General features: G+C 44.0%; 1 protein-coding gene and 1 long non-coding RNA gene across 2 annotated transcripts in view; one reads left to right on the plus strand and one right to left on the minus strand.

The window, feature by feature from the left end:
* The window catches only part of LOC127471618 (uncharacterized), a 189,786-nt gene extending 169,955 nt beyond the window's left edge, over window positions 1-19,831 (minus strand). The window contains exons 1-3 of the long non-coding RNA XR_007904699.1: window positions 19,788-19,831; window positions 17,216-17,356; window positions 11,535-11,616 (exon numbers count right to left, since the gene is read on the minus strand). This is a non-coding gene — a long non-coding RNA (uncharacterized LOC127471618). The remainder of the gene's footprint in view (window positions 1-11,534; window positions 11,617-17,215; window positions 17,357-19,787) is intronic.
* Window positions 19,832-19,980: 149 nt separating this feature from the next.
* PDZRN3 (PDZ domain containing ring finger 3) overlaps window positions 19,981-22,074 on the plus strand; it is a 135,923-nt gene continuing 133,829 nt past the window's right edge. The window contains exon 1 of the mRNA XM_051788636.1: window positions 19,981-20,932. Coding sequence (XP_051644596.1) covers window positions 20,216-20,932 — 717 coding nt within the window. The 5' untranslated portion in view covers window positions 19,981-20,215. The remainder of the gene's footprint in view (window positions 20,933-22,074) is intronic.

The raw sequence follows: 22,074 nt of genomic DNA on the forward strand, positions 1-22,074 counted from the left end.
TGTATGTGTGGGTAAACGGATCCTGATGGATTTATGGAGCATGTGCAAATCATCTCTGCAGCACACTGTATATCACAGCTCCAACTTTCACAGAAGCATCACTTCTGGTCTGTGTTCGCTCCCCAAATGAACCAGAGATGTCCCTGGGATTCCACATCCGCTCCTGGAGTGAGAGCTAGTCAGGTCAGGGAGGTGGTGGATCCAGTTTTGAGAAGAGATTCATCACAGAGGAGTTAAAGATGTGCTACAGGCAGCACTGAGGGTATTCTGAGCCTCCTGGTGGCAACCAAACCTGCTTTAAAAGCAGTTGTATAAACACAGCTACATCGGGACCAGATAGCATCTGCCTTAGAGGGAGACTGATGTCAAATGGAATGGTTCCCTGGGCTGATATTTATTCCTCATTAAGGAACAATCCTGATAAGCTGAAGCCTTCACCCCATCCCAAATCAAGTTATGTGTCTGTTCTTAGAGCCTGCACACCTTTCCAGCATCCTTGAGGTGAATAAATAAATCTTACAAATGGTTATATGCCTCTAATGACACCTCTTGAAAGGAAGCTGAACATAATAAATTCCTGTTAATCTTGATGGATGGGTGGGAAGGAAGGCAGCAAGAGATAGCCAGGAAAAGCATGAGTATTAGACACTTCCATTATCATTAGACATGCCACCCTGCCCTTGAAAGCTGATTAACATCAACTCCTCAGAAAAAATAATGGACAACCTCCAGCATCAGATGTGACCTTGCAGCACTGCAGTCCCTGGTGGTTGCAGGAGGCAGCAAGCACATGAAGAATGTTCTTTAATCTTCAGTTATGATATGAGCACCATTAACATTTCAGAGGGCTCCAAAATTAGGAACTACTTTCTGCTCTCCCACTCCCTATCAGTAAAGAGGACACACACTTGGATTTGACATGTGTCTGAAAACAATCATATATTTACTTCCCATGTGCAGTTTGCCACCAAGGAGCAGAAGATCCTTCTGTGCAGCACCCCCTGGTCACTCTGCCCACACTCCAGGCAGGACCTGCCCCTCCCTCCTTGGAATTCAGTGATTTTAACACGGAGATTCTGCACTGGGATAGACACTGGCTTAGTGTGGCCCAAAGTAAACACTGTGATTATCACCCAGTTACTGATACTGGGGAAGTCTGAATCATCTCCTTCTGGTTGTTAAGCCCAGGTAAGCTTGCTCACCCCGGCAACACAGGGAAGTTTATATTGCTCCTGAATAGGAACAGTCTTCTTCAGAACACGGGGCATTTTCATCTAGGAAATATCTGGAATATTTCAGTGCAGCTACTTATACATTTAAAACACCACGTCTGGGGCACAGGCTGCAATGTGCTGTCCCTGTGTGATGCAGCAGGGCTGAGACATCTCACTCCCCCTCCTCCTCCTCCTTCTCCTCCTCCTCCTCCTCCTTCTCCTCCCCCCTGTCCAGAGAGATGGGCACTGCTGCCTCCCCTGCAGGCTGCTGAAACCCTCAGGGGCTCCCCACAGCCTGTAGCCATCCAGGGCTATGGACATGGAGCAAACCCACCCTCCAGCAAGGCTCTGGAGCGGGGGCACAGGTATAAGAGCTGGAGAGCCGTGGCCTGGCCAGGCTGAGGCTGCGCTCCCTGTTCCTGGAGGAAAACCATCTGGATTGCACAGTTCACAACTGGGGCAGCATTCCAGGGCAGCCAGGCTCCCACTGACTCTCACTCTGTTTGCTTTAAAGCAGGCCGAGCTGCTGTCAGCTTCCCTACAACTTTCTCCTGCTTTCATTTACGGCCCATGCAAACTCCACAAACATTTTCCACTGGAAGAAGCCAGGGAGAGAGTTTTTCCCTGCAGCATTTGGGGAAAACTGATGCAGTTATGCAAGGAGGTTGGGATTATTTCTAGTCCAAATGGTTTTATTTTCTAATTAAAAAAAAAAATAATAATTTTCAGATTTTACTTGGGCTAAGACCATTGTTGCCAAGCAACAAAGAAGAATAAAATGGGAAACTTTTTGAAATTACTCTTACAGTTTTCAGATCTCATTTAGGCTTATGGTATTAGACTTAGCTCAAGAGGAAATCAGCAGAATGCATATAATGTATATAACATACATAATCATCAGCTCATGGGTTTATTAAATATCAGGATGCAAACTATCCTGACTGTAGAGCTCAGCACATGTCCATGTCCACATACATTGAATTTTCTGATGTGAGGAAAGTTCTCTGAGAATTTTCTAAGTTACTTTTGCAAATCAACTCTATTCAGTGTCTTACTATTTTTAAAAATGTCCTTAGATATCCCTGTAATTCTAACTCTTCTCTAACATTGGCAGCTTGGGAAATGCTGATGGCTTTCTATGACTGGAGTGGTCACAACAGTATGGTACATATTTGTCTCAGATTAAAAAAAAAAAAGAAAAAAAATAGCCATAAGAACATTTGGACTATAAGTCCAAAGAAGTTTCAAATTACTGAAAAATACTTGAAAGGATAAGAAAAAAAAATATGTTATTCCAAGACAGATTTTTAAGCATTAGACAAGAAATTAAAAAAAATGACTGGAAAATCAGGTTGATCTTTTATGCTACCTCTAACCACCATGGTCACTAAACACCAGCTCAGGAGCTTGTCATACCCAGCTGAAAGGCATCCCATTGGAAAGATCAGGCTCATTTCCAACCACAATTTTCTTATAGGTAGATAAAGCAACTTCCACGATATATTTAAAAATAAATCCCTGGATCTTCCCTCCACCCAATTTAAAACTATTCCAAATAAGCTTTGGATAATTTTACAACAAATCAGATTTAAGCATTATGAAAATGTGGCAAATAGGACTCCAGGGATTCTTTTAAAATTCCTCAATGAATCAGGCATGCAATGTGAGGTTTTGTAATTCCCAAGTGAAGGTTTATGAGTTCAAACTGCAATGTTTCCAAGAGCAGAAGGGAGGTGAGGTCTGTAGCATGTAATAAAGTTTAGTAGATTAAATGATACAGTGAAAAAAAATACTCAGATTTGGAACAGATAATTCATTCTTCGTGTCAGTGAAGAACCCCTTAAGAATCCCATAAGATCTTTTAAAAAATGGCTTGAGAGCCAGAAAACTTTATGTTATTTCTAACTAAATCAATTGATCTAATAATAGATGGAAAACTACTCTGCCTCAAAAGATTTTCCACTCCAAATAAATGGATTATTTGGACAATGATACAACATTCAACCCAATTACAAGTGATTCCCTCCCACACCCTGAACAGCTCAGGAAGGAGTATGTGTGTATTCACACGACTTGTACATGACCACAGGACAAGACAACCAGAACACACGTGGTTTCTGCCTCTTGCTTTTCAATCCACCTAAAATCCATCAGCTAAGGGCAACCCCCATCCAACTACTGCTATTGTTTCCTGGCAACTGTACTTTTTTTCCATTAAAAAAAATTAGTCATACAGGTTTTTTTCCTTAGGGCAAGTCTAGCCAGTTAATTATTAAGTAACTAAATTGCCTAACTAGTTAGGGGAACTCTGACCCATCACCAGTCATGGTTTGGTTTCCAATGCATTCATGGCTAACAAGGAGGGAGAAGATACAGCCACAGCTCATTCCCAAAGGGATGGCAGAGGATGACACACCAAGCCCTGGTCCTAATCCTTAAGGAGACAGCAGGATCTGCAATGTCCTGCCCCACCTGACAGTATTTCCTGATAGGAGTCTGCCTGGGACGAGCAGGGACCCCTCAACCACTTTTGGAGGAGTCCAGGCACCAAAACCTTGCAGGTCTCCTGCTGTAAGCAAGGGAAGCAGAGTCATATGGGGCTGAAAGTCCTCCACACTGATGGTTCTGACTCCTGTGGATTTCACAAGATGCCTGCTGAGGTTGGGATAGAAACCTATTCTGGGCAAGGAAGACCTTGCTGTTTACACAAGGATGCCAAACAGCTCCCTGGGGAAGGATCTAAATGTAAACTCCCTTATGTGAAATGTGAAAACTAACTGTGAACTCACACAGTTGCCACTGCTCCGTGGCAGCACACAACACTCTTCTTATTTAGGCATCCCAATGTCATCTGCAACCTGGGTCTTTTTCTCAGCTGTATGTCCACAGTGACTAAATTAAAAGTCAAAACATGCAAACAGCCAACTGAACTGCACTAAATCAACCTTGAAGAGGAAACGCAGAGCGACTGCTGTGGAATCTGAAAGCCCAGGGACACTCAAATGCTGTCAGTGGCACAGAAAGGTGCTTCTTCCCTTGGCTTGTGCACAGCAGGAGACAAATGGACTTTGACATCTCATTTCAGCTCATCACAGAGCAAAGACACAAAGGTTCTCCACGTGCCAGTGTGGGTTGTTCCTCCAGAGCACAGTGAGGACGTGGCCCCCCTCACTGTGAACCCCTAGTCTGGTTTATATAAAGTCTGATGTTTTCTTTCATGACTGCTGTTTCCAGAGACCAGTTCATTCTTGCTAGGACTAAGCAGACAGCAAGAATAACATGCTGCAGTGTACACTGCCAGTCAATTAAAGTGGATCATGACCTGATACCGATAGTAGAGATACTACAGAATATTATTCAGATTCCCAGGCAATAAATCTCAGAAGTAATGTCTGGGATATTGTTCCAGTCCAATAGCATCTCTCAAGCATTTATTCAATGGTGTATTTACACAAGCAGTTTGATTTGGAGCAGTGGTCTCTCTGGATTGATTTAAAGAACTCAGAAGCTGAGCCCTGAAGCCTGCCTTGTTATGGTTCCTCTCTGATTAATCAGTACTGGAAACAAATAAGCAAATCACCAGGAAAAAGGATTATATTAGTCATTTTTAAAGGCAACAGTAATTCTTCTTCATATAGATTTTGTATGAGTCTGCAGATGTTTCTTACAGCCAGGGATCCCATCCCAACCTTGCATTTTGCAGCTATAACAGTGTGTAATTTTTCAGTCTCTACTTATCAACTCTGTTTTCTCTGCCTTTCTCTTACTGCTCTTGCTTTACAAGCATATACTTTTTTATAGTATAAACTTTTCTAAAAACTTCTATACATATATTCTTCCTAAAACAGGATCAGTTCTATGTATTACTGTTATCCAGAATGTCCACCCACACCCTGTTCTAGAGGTACAGGATACACATAAGATCTAAGAGAATAAATCAACCTCCATGTTCACTTGGGTGCTACTGTTGTTGAAAAAAATAATGGCAATTTTTGGTGCTAGTTCTTGAAACTGGGTGTTTCTGCATCTTGGTTGCAGAAGATACCCAGAAAAGTGCTGTTTATACTACAATTTCTGCCTTTAATGCCTACTGGATTTACATTTTCCAATAAAGTTAGGGATAATGTTGATAGATGGCTAAAGTAAAAAAGTAGACATGAGCAATTTGGGGCTTCACCAACGTGTTCCACTCAACTACCATACGATTTTAGAAGTCATTTCAATCACCTTGCTCAAAAATCTGCTTTCTAGTTAAATGTTGAGCGTTGCAATTGAAATCTGTGAGGGCTGACATCCAACATCTGCTGCTCATTTTAAAAACAGATAATAATGCTTTTCTGTATTTTTCATTATTTTTTAATGTCTTAGAATAAAATACGAAATATTTTCACATGAAATATGAAACTAATAGCTATATCTTAAAATCTCAGCCACCCCTCTGCTATAATTTTGAATAGGCCTGTCAGTTGTAGAAGGAACTGTTGTAGCTGACAAGAAATGCTGGGATGACTTGTCTTTTGCTGTGTTCTGGGCCATTGATGCCTTTTCCAATACAACATTTTTTCATCCTAAAAATGACTGAAGAAAAATTTTGTCATTTAAGGTTATAGAAAAAAAAAAAAGCCTGACTTATTTGTCTTGGTTTTCCTCCAAGCCCAAGTGCAACACCATCTATGCTGCACAGGCTGAAGCTGACTCATCTAAGCAGACACTGTTGAGTAAATCAGGCACCCTTTTGTTTGCCTTTTGCAAGGGGAAGGTTTTCACAAGCTGTGTAGCTCTGCTAGTGAAGAGGGTCTTATTTTCAGGACAGATGAAGTGACGTGTTGGTGGCTGGAAGCGAAGTTAAAGAACAGCAAACCGAGCACTTCACCCGAGCAGTGACACGACAAACCCAGAGGCGACAGCAGGGTTTGCCAAGGAGCTTGATTTTATCAGGTTCCCAGGTAAAACAAACACTCTGAATGTGCATGAAAGCACTTCTACAACACATGTCTTAGAGCATGACAAGATTCTTGCTGAAACGTAATTTGGATTTACAAAATGTCCCAAACTGTGGATGTTTTGACAGGTAAAGAGGTACCAGGGGTTCCTCCTCAGAAACAGCCAGCAGATATTTGGATAAGCAGTAACATCAGTGCATTTATGCCAACATGACTCAGCCCCAGCATAAGCTGAAGTTCAAATAATGCTCTTCAGAATACCCATAAATGTGATAAAATGTTACAGTCAAGAGCCACAGCAGAGGAAAGGGTCAAGAGCAGCAGCTTTCCACAAACACCAGGAAAAGTAACAAGAATTTTAATTTGCTAAATCTGGGTCAGAGGCAGTAAAATTTCCTTTGTTTGTCTCCGTCATTTTAAAAACTCATGAATCCTAAAATGTGCCTTCTGTGTAGCAAGAAAGTATTACTGTGTTTGTATGTATTTCCATCAAAAAGCTCCTATGAGCACCAGTGCATCAGATTTCACTGCCCCTCCCCACCTCAGAATTGCTGAAAATAAACTAGAAAATAGTCCACTAGTTATCTGAGGGGAAACCTGGTAATTTTAGTGGGAGATGGTTGCTTAAGCACAGTTGTCAGATGCTGAGCACTGATGCATCCAGGCCTTTGGAAATCATGAATGGATGTGAATTTGGCATGCACAGCACAACTCCTACTGCACAGTGTGATGTCCCACTAATATGTATTTGCCTAGAAAACCAACATAGAGCTTAATAATTTAGGTCTAATGTAGAATTTACTGGTGGCATAAAATACTCCTAATAGGCAATGCATTGAAAATGTGAAATATTGTGAGGTTAACTCTCATAGTTCTGACGTTTTATGAAAAGTGGCCATCCAGCAGATGCCAGAGCATGGAATGCTCTATCCACAGATGACTTTATCTAGTTTTATACCTATGTAGTCCAAATCTAAGGGACATTTTTGAATTCTAGCAGGAAGAGCTCAATATATCAGATAAGAGACAGTTTCTTTCAATGTTGCATGAAGACCACACTAAGATCTACTTGGAACATTTTCAAGACGTCTACTAGCTCTATAAAAAGTGGTACAAGTTGATTTTTATCAATTATAAATGGATTTGAAGAGCCTGCAATACTTTTTTAAAACGTGCATCCTCAAAAGACGAGCTTTGCATGGAACATGGATTTCTCCTGCCCTACTAAAGCAACTATGCATTACTGAGATTTTATCAGTCTGATTAGAGGCTTGATTCTGCATAATGATTCTTGTGCTTCCCAAAGCCCCAGTTTGACATGAAGAGGTCCAGAGCTTCATGACTGCAGTGCTAAATTCAGGATTGGACCTGTAATGACCCAATTACCATTAAACCAACAGCACGAAACTTGTGCTGGGTTTTGTCAGCCTTTCTTTGGGTTATGCTGTTTAGAAACAATTTACAGGGAAGAAAAGAGAAAAGAACTGTTGCTGAAGTGAATGCAAAGTATTTCATGAGATGGGTAGGACTGGTATGACTGTACATCCACACAACCTGAACTCCTCGTGCTGCAGACAGCTGGCATAGCCCCCTCTTCCATAGCACACAGGTTTATTGAAAAATACTTCAGGTAATCTGCTTAAATGTTATATGGAACATTAAGAGCCTGATTCAATGCCAGAAGAAAACCAAAGTGTCACATGCTATGTATTTTGAGTAGTCTGAATTGTAACACTAAAAGTACCTTATTTCCTTTGGAGAAGCCACAGGCAACCTCAAAAGACCAGAAGAAACCAAACCCTTCAGCAGCAATCTGGAGCAGCGATTTTTGCTGAGGAGGAACACTGAACACTTATTTTCCTCTGAAAAATCAGAGCAGTCACTTTATTCATACGTGGAAACACAACCTCCCCACTATGTTTAATGTCACAAAAATGCTAACTGCTCACGGGGGAAATATTAGATCAATGCTAAAAAACAGCTGGGAAAGACCAGGGGAAGCATTGCACAAGCTCTGCAAGCACTTTGTGGAATATTTAGTTGGCACTTTTCTGGAGCGTTTGTGAGCATTTTCTGATATTTCTGAAGGCATGCTGGGAAAATGCTATGGGAAAATAGCAGTCAAGTAGTAGAGCCATATGAAAAAAATCAACAGCAAATAATAATGAAAGAAGCTGATTTATCCCTTAGATAAATCAATGCTAAAGCATAAATACACTGCATGTAGCAGCATTTCTTGCTAGGAAAGGGCAAGGCTAAGTTGTGTGTTGTTTCTGTAATGAGCTCCCTTCGTTACTACTCCCACCAAGATGAGAGACACATCAATGTGTCTACATATTTCAAGAAATCTGCCAGTCTCCCACCTTCCTCCTTCTTGGCTTACCATTAGTTTTAATCAGCTTTTGTGAATTTTCAAGAATACAGGCACTGTTTTAACCAAAGCAGCCTGCTTTGCATTGCGCAGAACCGAGTGTCACTTAAGCAATTTATATTCACTAGAGTTGTAGTCGTCTCCTCAGATTTTATCCCTCGAGATACATTTCTTTTTCAGCATCATTTTAAGGATTATACACCCCTCTCCCCTTGTCCTGCTCCATGTGGGACAGTCTTTCCAACCAGAGAGGAGAAGCAGCTTCCCCAGCACAGCCCCTGCCTCCACCACCCCCCGCAATGTTTTATTTTAAAGCTTTCTCCATAAGTTCATGACTTTGAAAGGTATGTAGACCATACCTTGCAGCCTGTTCTGCTCTATTCTTTTTTCCAGGTCCCTGTGATGTTGCCCTCTTGTGCAGAAACCTCAGTGTCTGAGAGCAGAGTCTTTGTCCTTGTGACAGACTTGTCTCCAGAGAGCAAGAACAACTGCAAAATGCCACCAACAGCGGCAGACAGAGCCTGAGCATTAACATTTACCAGCCAAGGCCCCAGAAGGGTGTATATTCCAGGAAGAAGCCAACCCCTTGAGCAATTTAACAGGCCTGCCAAGGACAGCCAAGTAAAACCAGATGCAGTGGGTTGGACAGATTCAGAATGGCAATGACACGGGTAGGCAGTGGGAGATGAGAAAACGGGGAGGGGACAAGGAGATGAGAGGAGAAATGAAAGGAGAAATAAAAGAGGAGCAACAGGGAGAGAACTGACACGGGCAGTAGGTTTGGTAAAATATGAAATCAGGAATTACAGTATTTTACCCTATTTAAAAAACCACCTGTGACATTACCATTTTTGTCTGCAGTTTTACCCCGACTTTTGCCTGAAACGGTGCCCTCCTATTTCAGTCTGTTTGTCTTCAGTGAACTCCTGGTAACTGCACATGTGGTCACTTCACACAGCAGAGGTCAATGCAGTACTTTTATAAAATAACTGAGGCTAATGGTAAGGGAATGGCAAATGTACAACATAAACAAATTTCAGCAACTTGAAAGGGCTTTGCATGCCTTCTGAAATAATTCCTAACACCAGCTCAGTACACTAACCTTTGCCTTTAGAATAGCTATAGTCAGATAAATCATTTAACTCTACCATCGAGGTTGTTACCTTTGGCTTTTTCCATTACTTTCTATCTTGTTATTCAATGACTTAAATCATTCACTAGGGTCTACTTCATCAAGCTCCAATAATCTATAAAAAAACTATTTCTACTATGGGTTTTTTATGATTTTTCACCAGTCAGCCCAGTTTTCTTTACAAACATTACTGAATTTCTCTCTCTATTGAGGGGCAAAAAAAGTCAATTTCCACCGTGGGTAATAAAAAAAGTGTTGGAAGGCATAAAGCTATTGCAGAATAAACAAATATATCTTTAGGTAATACCTGCCTTCAGAACCAAATAAATTAGTCTTCAGAGACTGGGCTAAAGGGACAGGCTTTGGAGCTTGAGTTGCTTGGGGCTGTAGCAGCACATCTCCACTCTTACTGCACACAGGCAGAAACACAGCACAGAGCAAGCAGGGTCTTATATAAACATGTCTGGGAAACACAACCAGCTCTCTCTTCCCACATGTCTCTTAGCTCCAGCCCTGAGGATCAAACAACAGACTGGGTAGGAAAAGCACCTCCCACCCCCAATATACAGCTGTTTCAATAGTAAATGTCAGGAGGGTCCTTGCAGCAAATTTCTGTGTGTGCAGGATGCTGGGTGCAGTCCCAGCTGGCACAGGGTGAGAGGGGTTTGCCTCGGCCTCGAGTACCACCAGTGAGGTCTCCCTGACTTTATGGCACAGAGAGCTTTTACAAAGGGCAGTTATTTTAACTGGGGTATGGAAAAATCTCGCTGTAGTCTTCGTAAATGCTGTCTAATGGAAAATGAATTAGCAGAACAGGAGGAGTAGGTATGGGAGCAATCTCCTAAAGTCTCATTGTTACAAAGCAATACACAAACATACAGCCTAAGCCATTATACTGAAAACAATCATCTTCCTAAAATAGCCTGCAGCAGCAAGCAGCTACAGAAAAGGATCTGTTACCAAACATTAACACTCAGTACTCGTTACTGGTCAGACCTTCTCCTGATGTTTAGCAGGATTCTCTGCAGTTTGGGAGGAAGCCTTGATCCTAAATAAATTGCTAAGCTTTCAGCCTCCCAGTTTAACTATATGGTGGAGAACATGAGCTGCAGTGAAAGGGAAGGAGAAGAGAAGCAATACCCCTGGAACTGCTATTGAGACCATTTTCAAAGTTTTATTCCCATTGCAATGTCAATGGAAATTTTTACAGAGAGGTATAAAAGTGGAACAATCCTGATTCATTTTGGAGCTAGTTTTTAGAAAAAATAGGGATATGACACTGAAAGGATTCCTGCCCCACTCCCAATTCTTTTCCCAGAAGAAGGCTTGGCCCAAAGGAGCCACACAGTGGACCTGAGAGACTGGCATGTTTAGTTCAGGAGCTCAGCCCCATGCCTGGCACGTGTCTGGCTGGGCAGTCACAAACTGATAGTTATTGTACCCTGCTCCAGGCCCTTCTGCTCCTCCACGTACACACCAGGCTTGGGAACAACCTCTGTAGGAGGTGAACTTGTAAAAGCATGAAACACGAGTGAGAAAGAGTGACCTGAGAACCATTTAACCCAGGTACAAATCCAGATCTCCGAGGACACGAACACACCACAGCTCCCAGAGCTCCCCACAAAGTGGGACCAGCTTTGCTCTCCAGAGGAGCCTCCTCACCTCCCAGAGGATGTCAGCTGCTCCCTCAGGAGCCCCATTTGTTTCCTTCTCTGTTCTATATGACACCCACAGCATTTCCTGGGACAAAAATCTCCATCCTCAGCTCCACCCCTCTCACTATCAAAGCTGCCGACCCTACTCACAGCTCTGCAGAGGGAAAGTTATCCCTGTGCTGAACATGGAGCACAGAGCTCATTCCAACCTTGACTTACCTGGATATCCACACTGGTCCTCTGCTCCAAACCATCTTCTCTTCTCCAAAATCTGAAGTTTCAGCCTCATTAGTAAGTCCTCCTAAAAACCCAAACAAATAAGAAACAGTCTCCTTCGTGCTCTTGGTGACTTGTCCTTTACTAGATCTGGTTGAAAAAGTTAAGATCACGCCTATATTAATGTATTTGAAAATTGTCCTTGTTTTGTTGTTAATTAAAACACAGCATTAACTGCATTATTATCATTACTTTGCTAATTTTTTAGATAACAGTTTCCTTTCATTTTTGTGTGGCATCTTGGTTAACAAAGTAATTTCTTTTTCAAGACTGGTTATTTCGGGGGGGGGGGGAAAGTCTGTATCTATTTCAATACAATTTTATCAAAAAAACCTTGTACAGTAAATTTACATTTTGCATTTAGAAATTGTAAAAAAACCATGGAGAATATTCCCTTATAATGATCTGTTTCCAGTTTGTTACAGTGACAACAAACTTGACATTTCAAGGAGTTCTCAGAAAATTCTGCTTTTATTTTTTCAGTCAGACCTAGTATTTATATTAAAAACTGTTTTGCCAAGAGGCTCACATTCTGTCACTGACAAATGGAGCAGAGCCTGCCAAAATAGAAAGATACTACTTTTCTTCCTTTTGGAACCTTTGTCAAAGGGCAGAAAAGATCTTGGGAACACCAACGATACTTTTAAGCTAAACGTCTAAAATGTTAATGAAATTTCGGGGCATACTTAATATTGCAAAACCACAAAGGGGAAAAAAAAAAGGAGAAAGGAAAAAAAGAAGAGAGGAGCTGGAAGCTGCCTAGATCAAGACATTAGAAAAACAGAAATAAGGCTCAAAGTGAAAGAGTTATGAGAGCTGCACGAAATGTTTTTCATTAGAGCAAGATAGCTCTGAATATGAATATTTAAGGAGGTCATTGGAATGGATCTGGCACAGCAGGAGGACTGAACTCCAGTCCTGGGTGTTCAGAGCACAAACAGGGATTTTAGAAGCTCCTGACACTCCACATCACCATGATTAGAAAGTTACATAAACCAGCCCCTCTGGAAAGGCCTCGGGGGTCTCTGCACCCACTCAGCCATGAATCCTAAAGAAATTTAGAGCTCCCAAAGGACTCTGCTGATGCAAAGAGGAAGAGTCTTCTTACCTTCAAGTGTGATCTTTCTTTTTTTAGGAGAAAAAAACCACAGAACTTCCTCATGTTTCAAAAAAGACCTTCTATCTCTTAACAGTAAAACCAAGCATGTTTAATAGGTGGGATGTACCTTCTTTCCTCTTCTAAACTGAGTGACTGGGCTCCAGAATACACACAACTCCCATCACTTGCACCATGTTGAATTCAGAGTAAATATTGATGCATATTAATGAGAAAAACAATGGCTTGACCTGGTGCAACCTCACAACCTCACAAAGCCCTGTTACACCCCTCTACCCATGGCTTCATTTTATCCCACCCCCCTCCCAACAAGAAATAAAGAAAGAACTCTTTAAAATCTGTACTTACTAAGTACTGGAACTTCCTTTTTAAAAACTTGTGTTTTAAAGCAATATAAACTCCACAGAAAATCCAAGAGCACTGAATTAAAAGGCTGCCTTAAGCCACTAGCATTTTCTAAACCAACTTGACTATCAGAAAAAGAATAAAAATGTAGCCAAAAGCTCAATTAGGATCAAATTAAAGGTCATCAAGCCCAGAACCCTCTGTCTGAGAGCAATCAGCTGGGGATACTCATCTTGCACAGCCTGTTAGCAGGGATTCTCTCCTAGCTCCTGGCAACCAGTAATTTAGAGACAGAGGTAAGTACCAGCAGCTGGATTTATCCTCCAAAGATGCTCTAGGCCCTCCCTGAACCCAGAAGTACCTCTGGGCTCTGCCTCCCCATCAGGCAAAACCAGCACTGTCCTGACCCTGTTTTGTTTTTCCATCTTAGGGTTGAACTGACCCAGAAATTAGGAATTTTTACTACACAGCCTGGGCTTTCCACAAGGCTTCTGGTTTCGAACTGACAAATGTTTTTAAAAGGGATTTTTTCCTTAGTTTATACAAGTGTAAACAGAGCTGTAAATACATAAGCAGGGCAGCTGCTTACCTAAGGAATAGTGGATGATCTCAAAAGCCTGCTTGTCAAATACACCTCGTGCAAGTATTAACAACTGTTTATTTTGGAAACGGAACAAAAGCATCCTGAGATAAAGCAGCGTTGGTGATGTGGAAAAACCGGAACATTCCACATAATTCACAATCATCCTGCCGGCAAGAAAAGTGAACTCATTTCCATTCCTGTTCTTGAAAACAGGAATATTTTTCACATCTTAAGAGAAGAGGGTTGGACTTAAAGACTTGAGGAAATGCTTACATGAGAACAGACAGTCACGGATAAATGCAGCTTCACCTCTTTTTCATGGGGCCAGACTGTCAATTAAGGGCAATCAGATTTGTCAGCTCAATACAATCCCAAACACACCTACTCATGTGAAATGCTGCATGTGCAAGTACTATCTGACAGGTCTGTAACATTCATATGCATGGAAAACGGGGAGAAGATGCTCAGCAAATTGTGTTCAGTCAGCACTCTCCATTCTCTGAGCCGTGGGCTGACCTCCACCATTGCTGAATTCATCACAGAAACTCCTAGAGAATGTGCCTCTAAATTATGGCCTGTGTTTTATGTCCCACCCATTACCATTGAGTTAATTACAGTCTGGATTTAAACATTATCATTACTTACAACGTGTAAGATGTGTCAAAGGGAAGCAGGCACGTATGATGTCAGTTCTCTCTCTCTAAATTGTTTAAATAAGGGAGGAAAAGACAAAGAAATTATACAGTACAAAATGTGGTGTCTACATCAGAATTGGATACCTACTGCGTGGTTTTGTACTGCTGAGGAAATTCAAAGATTTGTGGCCTTATAAACTGGATACTGAATGCTTTCTGGGATGTAGCCCCCACAGAAATTTGGAATCCTTGTGTAGTTTCAGGCAAGCAGTGGTCAGGTCTGGGCCTCAGCCTTGTACTCAAATCACAGGCTTACTCAGAGAAAGCAACTGCTCACCAAAACTGGCTCCAATACCCAGCAAAGAACAGCTCGAGAAAAGCAGAATTCAACTTTTAGCACTCAGCTAAAGATTTTCTGAATTACAACGAGCACGTCTATTATCCCACATTTCATTAAGCCCAGTCTTAAAACTTGGCTAATTCTCCCTTATCACAAAATGGATTGTTAATAATAAAATGTATAATAAATAACTTCAGGACTCTGAGATATTGTAGTGGTGAATAATGTAATTATTCAGACAAAGAACAACAAAAGTCAACACGGCTGGCTGATCAAATTTCCTAAAAAGCCCCAGAAAGAACATTATTTTATATTTTTCTCTATCCATATTAATACAGGAATGTGTACTTAGAGCCAAAATTCTTGTGGATTTTTCCTCTCAACTACTCATGAATATAATATAAACTTTACTATGACTTTAGCTATGTGAAGAGATGAGGAGAAAGAAGGCAGTTATGAAAGAAGCTCAAATGTTGCTGGTCCTTCAAGTTTGTCTGAAGACAGCAAGATTTCTGAGGCAGTGAAGTGGCTCTTCAGCAACGACTCAAAAATACATGTGGAACATCAGGAAAGGATGATCACGTGCTCTCTCTTCTTGCTTAAATGTTCCTCCTGGAACAGAGGGATCTGACTTGGATTTTTGATGCCACTTGGCCTGCTGTTTATACACCATTTACTTCTAAGAATCCACTTTAATATTGTATTGACCTTCTACCCACGTAAAATCCTGAAATCCGGATCAGCTGCCAAGTCAGAGTTTAACCTTTCGCAAAATACTTAAAATAAATGTCATATAAACTGTTATCATTACGAACCATCTCTACTGTGCTTGATAGTTCTCCCATCACAAATCTGACATTTTATTTGGTCCACATTCCCCAGCTCTTCTGTGCACCTTCTATTAATGCAAACTCACATTTCTGCCAGCGGTAAAAATAAAGGATCGAAGCAAGTTCACTTGAAATTTAATGATAGCAGCCACACAGATAGATAAAGAAATACGTGGAAGACACAGTTAGTACAAAAAAGGTCATAAAATGTCAAAGAATACAGAATCTTTCAAATTTGTAACTCCGTGCAGTGCGTCAGTGCTTTGCAATGAACAGAAGGTTGAGAAGATCTTAACATTTTAGATACATTTTAATATATCTCACATATTCTAGACACACTAAATTTTAAGTATGTCCAGGACCACTGTGAGTTTCAGTCTCCAAAAGGCTCCAACTCACAAACTAAGTGAACAAGGAAGACCATGTTACATTGGAAGTGTCCTATTAACCTCAGGGGGGTTGTCAGAATGACACAGATGGTTGACATGGAGAAGAACTTGACTCTTTATCTGCATTACCTAATAATTTCCACGTTTTTAAAGGCGAATTGATGCCAAAAAAAATCAGGTTTCTTTCAAAGACCTCATCATCCACTGTAAAATGATGCCAACCTTTATGGACAAAAGGCAGGTTAAGATGAATGGCATTTGATTTTCTGTGAGACTGGAAGCCTCACAGCAGCAGGAAAAAAACCAGACTGACTTAAACCTGCAGCAGAAGCCTCAGCTTTGCAGCCCTTTGAGAGCTGGCATTGTGCCTGTGCTACATCCCAAACATGCCCTCACCCTCCTTATGACAGGACAGCAAAGTTAAATGAGAGAGCCCTAATGGCTCAGCAGTGGTCCCACCCCAGCACTACCTCTGATGATGAGAGAACTGACTAAATAAAAACGACCTTCCTGAGCTGTGGCAGTGTAATTTCAGCCCTGGAAACCAAACCTCTCCTCAGTTACAAACCTCAGGCTTTGAAAATAACATTAAAGGCTCATGTTGAGAGGCTGCTTTTTAAACATTTTTTTTTTTTCAAGGGAGAACTGAAATGTGTCTCCAGTAGGGAAAGCTCCATGTGTGCCTTGTCCCATGGACAGCAGCAGCAGGGAGAGGGGAACTTCAATTCCCTGTCAGCACTCAAACTGTAGTCTCAGCCCAAGCCTTCAGTGGCCTTCAAAATTTTAATTTATAAATAAAGTATCTATTCCTACATAAATGTCACATTAAAGCATATCACACAATTCAGCACACCATCTGCCTAGCCATGACTCCGAGTAAAAATGTTATTCCAGTTCTTGCCTATATTTTCCATCCAAATATTTGTATAGTTTCGAATAGCCGGAGGAACCTGGTGCTGACGTCATTCTCGTGGAAATCAATAAAAGCTCTGCCTCTGGCTTCCACACGAGTGGCCTCGAGCATCCTGGAGTGACAGCTTTGAAATGCTAAACCCAAACTGCCACGGCTATCACTGAAGGAATTAATTTCTTTCTGTTTACAACCATCCCGAACTCATGAGGCACTTTATAAACTTGGGTAAAGAAGGTCATAAGACAGTGGTCATTAATTTAGAGCAGTTATCTTAAACTAGTTGTGCTGATGGATTTCACCATCAGATGATACAGCGGTTACCACAGTGAACACCAACGTTCAAGTCACTCAGCTGCATCCCCACGGAACCTGAGGTTTTATCTCATATAAAATGCCTCTGGAAAAACAGATGTTATGATTAGTAAGAGCTATTCCAGTTTTTGTGACAAACTGCAAAACTACAGTGTCCTACCAACGAGGTGTGTAGTGACATTGCAGATAAAGGGTGGAGACTCAGCAGTGCAGGGCTGGTGATCCCAGTGGATGGAGGGAGGAAAGAGGTGTGGCACTGCAGCAAGGGGAATGGCAGGAGAGACTGGTGAGCAGAGATATCCTGAGGAGAAAGAGAAGGGAAAGAGAAGAGAGATGCAAAAGGCAGTGAAGCGCGAGAAGAAAATATGAGAATCACTACTATAGTTCAAATAGAATAATGCAAAAGTCAGCAATATACATGTATTAATTAAACTTTCTCATCATGGCCCTGGAGTGTGCATGACTTTCAGAGGGAGTTACAGAAACCTACATGCACAGTCCCATATTACAACCTTTACTTTTTTTTTTGAAGGAACAAATCTGTAAAAAATTCCTTAGCTAGGTATATCACCCTAAATATATGATGCACACTTTCTTCAGCAGGGTAATGAATACAGCCAAAAGCTACCTTAAGCTTTATGGAACATTAATAATTAAAACGAGGACCACAGATGGAATTCATATTTGAAAAGTGAAAACCCTTAATACTAAAAACTACCTGCCTGAGACTGAAATTGGAGCACAGTCGTGTAACCACGAATCTGTTACCTTCTAGAGGTCACTAAAACACAAATAATCATCCCAGGCATTCAGAAAGTCATTTTACTGTGATATAACAGACATACACTAAAGGTCACTTGAAACTGAAGTTTCTGGTTGGCTTCTGCTTTGCCATAAAGCAAAACACATTAAAAGAACAATTGATCTGGTGTGTGGCTGTGGTGCATGTGAGAATTCTGCGTCACCATCCACAATGAACAAAGCTGGTCTCTTTTATTGCTTTTTTCAGTATTTGAATATCAGCCTTGTAAGAGAAATTGTTTTTGCCTAATGCTATGTCTGGTGCTTCAGGTGTGGTCTGGCTGGCTTTTTATAGCATAATTCAGGAGTGCTTTTAAATCATCACCAGGCAGAAAAGGGTATCAAAAGTGGTGACCTTTAACGATCTCCATCACTTACATCCAAGTGGCATTAACGGGGCTTTAACAGGCTACACAAACATAGAAAAAACGTATCCCTTTTCCATGAGGATACGGGCAGCACTGTGGTATGACCCGCCCCTGAAGGTGGGGTAACTGAGGTTCTAGCTAACAGATCCCTTGGATCTTGTTAATAAATCCTTCAGGATAGAGTAAAACAGCACTGAATGACCGGTGTTTATATATGTGTAAAGATATCACTTAAGAACATATATAAGGAAAAGAAAAAAAAGAGAAAGAAAGATAACAGTTGACACTGCAAAGGTATCCCCATCCATGGATCTAGCAACGAGACCTGATTGCTGCAATTTGGATGTGTGTTGGTCAAAGTGATGGTCACAGTGTTGATCTGTCAGGGGTGGGGGATGCCCAGGAAACATAAATTTCAATGGGTTAATATAGGTTCAGGTTCAGGTGGGGATGCCCAGGTACCTCCCCTGTGAGGAGCAGTTTTACACTATCTGATATAACACTGTGGATCATGTGCAGTCCTCTGGTGGAAGGCCCGAGAAATGAGTCTGGGGGCACTTTGGGGGTCTTCAATGGTTTGTGACCCCTGCTAGGACATGACAGCTGCCTCCAACGTCAGCATAGCTGAGCCAGTTATGCCTTCTCAGAAGGGATGAAAACCTTTAGGCCTATGTGTGAACGTTCCAATATCTCCCCCAGGGGAGAGGGGCTACACCTGAGCCAGTTGTGTAAGGGAGGATATTGCCATGATAAAAAGCATTATCCCACCTCCGCAGGATCTGTTTCTTATCATCCTTCTCCCCCATCTGGCTCAAAACCCAGCTTGCTGCTAAACAAAGGCTGGTCAGTCATGGTCATCCTCCCGTGGTGGGTGCTCCCTTCCTCTGTACTGGGCTGTTCTCATGCAGACCAGAGGTTTTTGCCATCACACACCTAAAAACTTTCCTCTTCTCTTTTCGGTTCGAGGGGGCAAACCTCAGCAAAGCACCCTCCTGCTTCTGCAAATCATTAACCCTTAACATTTCAGTCTCTCACACACTGCCAGACTGTTCTGTTTGCCCTTTTTCTTGTCAGTAGTGTAAGAATTCCCATCTGAGGACTGAACACTCAATCCAACTTCTTAGCAGCTTGTCCAGGACCGACCCCAGAGGCAGCTCCATGTATGCCCTTTCCAAAAGTCATCACAGAACCATAGAATGGCTTGGGTTGGAAGGAACCTTAAAGACCACCTCTTTCCAAACCATCTGCCACGGGCAGGGACATCTTCCACTAGTCCAGGTAGGACCAGCCTGACCTTGCCGTCCCGGCGCCCAGCCGATGTGCCCCATCGCCCCTCTCCGAGCAACCATCCCGTCTGTCACGGCGGGCGATGCCGCTGCTTCTCCGCCCCGTCTCACCTTGTCACATCCAGCCGCGACCCTCCGCCTCCGCTCCCCCCTCCCCGCCCTCTCTCCCCGCTCCCCTCCTCTCCCACCGCTTCCCCATCACTGGCCCCTTCCTCCCCGCCCCTCCCGCCCCTCCCGCTCCCCCCCCACTTCTCCCCATCCCGGAGCTCCCGGTTACCTGCCGCCTCCCGGGGGGGAGCGGGTACCAGCCCGGAGCCCACCCCGCGCCCCGCCCGCCTCTCCCCGACACAAAGACCCCCTTGTCCCCCGTCCCCGGCCGGGGGGGACCCCGGGGCGCCCCGGGTGGGCGGGGCCGGTGGGCGGGGCCGGGGCGGTCCCTGTGCTCGGGCGGCGGCGGGAGCGCGCTCGGGGCGCGTTCCCGGGCGCTCCCGGGACCGGCGGGGACGGGGCACGGCCGCGGGCCGGGCGGGGGGCTGAGCTCCCTCTCGGGCGGCGGCGGCGGGAGCGGCTGATACTTATTTATTTCCATTCTCCGCCCGTCCCGTCCCGTCTCCGCGCTCCGGGTACTTTTTCTGGGCTTTTTTTTTTTTCCTTTTTTTTTTTTTCTTTTCTGTTTTCGGTTGTTTTCGGCGGAGCGGAAGGAGGATGGGGTTCGAGCTGGATCGCTTCAGCGGGGAGGTGGATCCCGACTTCAAGTGCAACCTGTGCAACAAGGTGCTGGAGGACCCGCTGACCACCCCCTGCGGGCACGTCTTCTGCGCGGGCTGCGTCCTGCCCTGGGTGGTGCAGCAGGGCAGCTGCCCCGTCAACTGCCAGCGCATCTCCACCAAGGAGCTCAACCACGTCCTGCCCCTCAAGAGCCTCATCCTCAAGCTGGACATCAAGTGCGACAACCACGCGCGGGGCTGCGAGGCGGTGGTGCCGCTGCAGCACCTGGGCGAGCACGCCGAGACCTGCGACTTCTCCCCGGCCAAGTGCCGCAACCGCGGCTGCCGCCAGGTGCTCAACCTGCGCGACGTGGAGGCGCACATGCGGGAGCGCTGCGAGGCGCGGCCCGCGGGGCTGTGCGAGCAGGGCTGCGGGCTGGTGCTGACCCACGGCGAGCGCCGGGCGGGCGCCCACGGCTGCCTGCGAGCCCTGCGAGCCCACGGGGCCGCGCTGCAGGCGCGGGCGGCCGCGCTGGAGAAGGCGCTGAAGAAGGAGGCTCTGCGCGCCGGCAAGCGGGAGCAGTCGCTGCTGTCGCGACTGGCGGCGGCGCAGCTGGAGCTGCAGGTGACGGCGCTGCGGTACCAGAAGCGCTTCACGCAGTACAGCGCCCGCCTGGACGCCCTGGCCCGCGCCCGCGCCGCATCCCCCGGCAAGGTAAGAGGGGACGCGGGAGGGGTGTCCCCGCTCGGGGGGGGGACACGGCGGGATGGCCCGACCCCCACCCCGCGCTCCCCGGGCCGCGGGATGCGCGTTCTGCCCTGCGCGTGTCCCGGCGGGTTCTGCGGGACGGGGGTCGCGTTGTCCTGGAGAGCCCACGCGGCCCCAAAATCCTTCCGAGTAGCTCAGCTTTGGGGTGTTAGTAGCCCTAATGCACCGGTTTCCATAGGTACGTATTTTTCGGCCGTGACCGTCATTGATATCTGGACCCCATATGGCAGCTCTCACAGCAAAAGTAACGGGATCGCGGTTTCGCTGGTGTTTTTTTCCTTGGTTCTCTTCCCCCGAAGAAAACTCTAAACTCCAAAATTGGAATTTCCAGGGCTGGAAATGGTATTAAACCGCCAGAAATTGACTCCCAGGAGTCACACAAAGTGGAGTGAATTGGAAGAAGCTGCTGTGACCCAATGCTTTCCAGACCCTGAGCTCACCTAGCATCCCAGAATAGGGCTTCCTACAAAACACTGACTTTAGGATTAACTATTTCGCAACTCGGACACGTCGCCAGCTATTTCTTGATCTGAAGCCACTATCTCTGTAACATCCACCTCCAAATACAAGACATCTGCTGTGTACCTGTGATTTCTTTCCCAGAATCACACAGGGTTCTTGAAAACCTCAGTTTAGGAGAGGAGAAATTAACTTGACTTCAGCCCCCCTAGAATTAGACCATTTATAAAATGACCAGAACCAAAAGCCAGAGCTACAACAATACTCAAGTTTTAATTGGAATGAGGCTCCCTAGCGAGGGAAGCCCTAGAAGCCAATTATCTTTTAAATGAAGACATTCAAAGTCCTCCCAGTGACCTGGAATGTGCTACCACAGACACAGCAGTATTAAACTGTTCAAAACTGTCAGACATCTGTATTCACACCTTTAGTAATGTTGAGGCTCTAAAAGTTGTAGAAAGGAAATAAAACTTCATATTATTTTTTTCCCCCTTCCTTTTTCCTATTTAGAACCCATCATGTTTTCCAAACTCAAAACAGAAAACGCTTTAATCTTAAATGTACTGTTCTGACTTCTGGCGATACTGGGTGTGGTGTTGGTTAAAAACTTAGTAAAACTATTAAAATAA

The sequence above is a fragment of the Manacus candei genome, unplaced genomic scaffold (genome assembly GCF_025592945.1).
Source record: "Manacus candei isolate 608988 ecotype Guabito, Panama unplaced genomic scaffold, ASM2559294v1 h1tg000025l, whole genome shotgun sequence".
NCBI lineage: Eukaryota > Metazoa > Chordata > Aves > Passeriformes > Pipridae > Manacus > Manacus candei.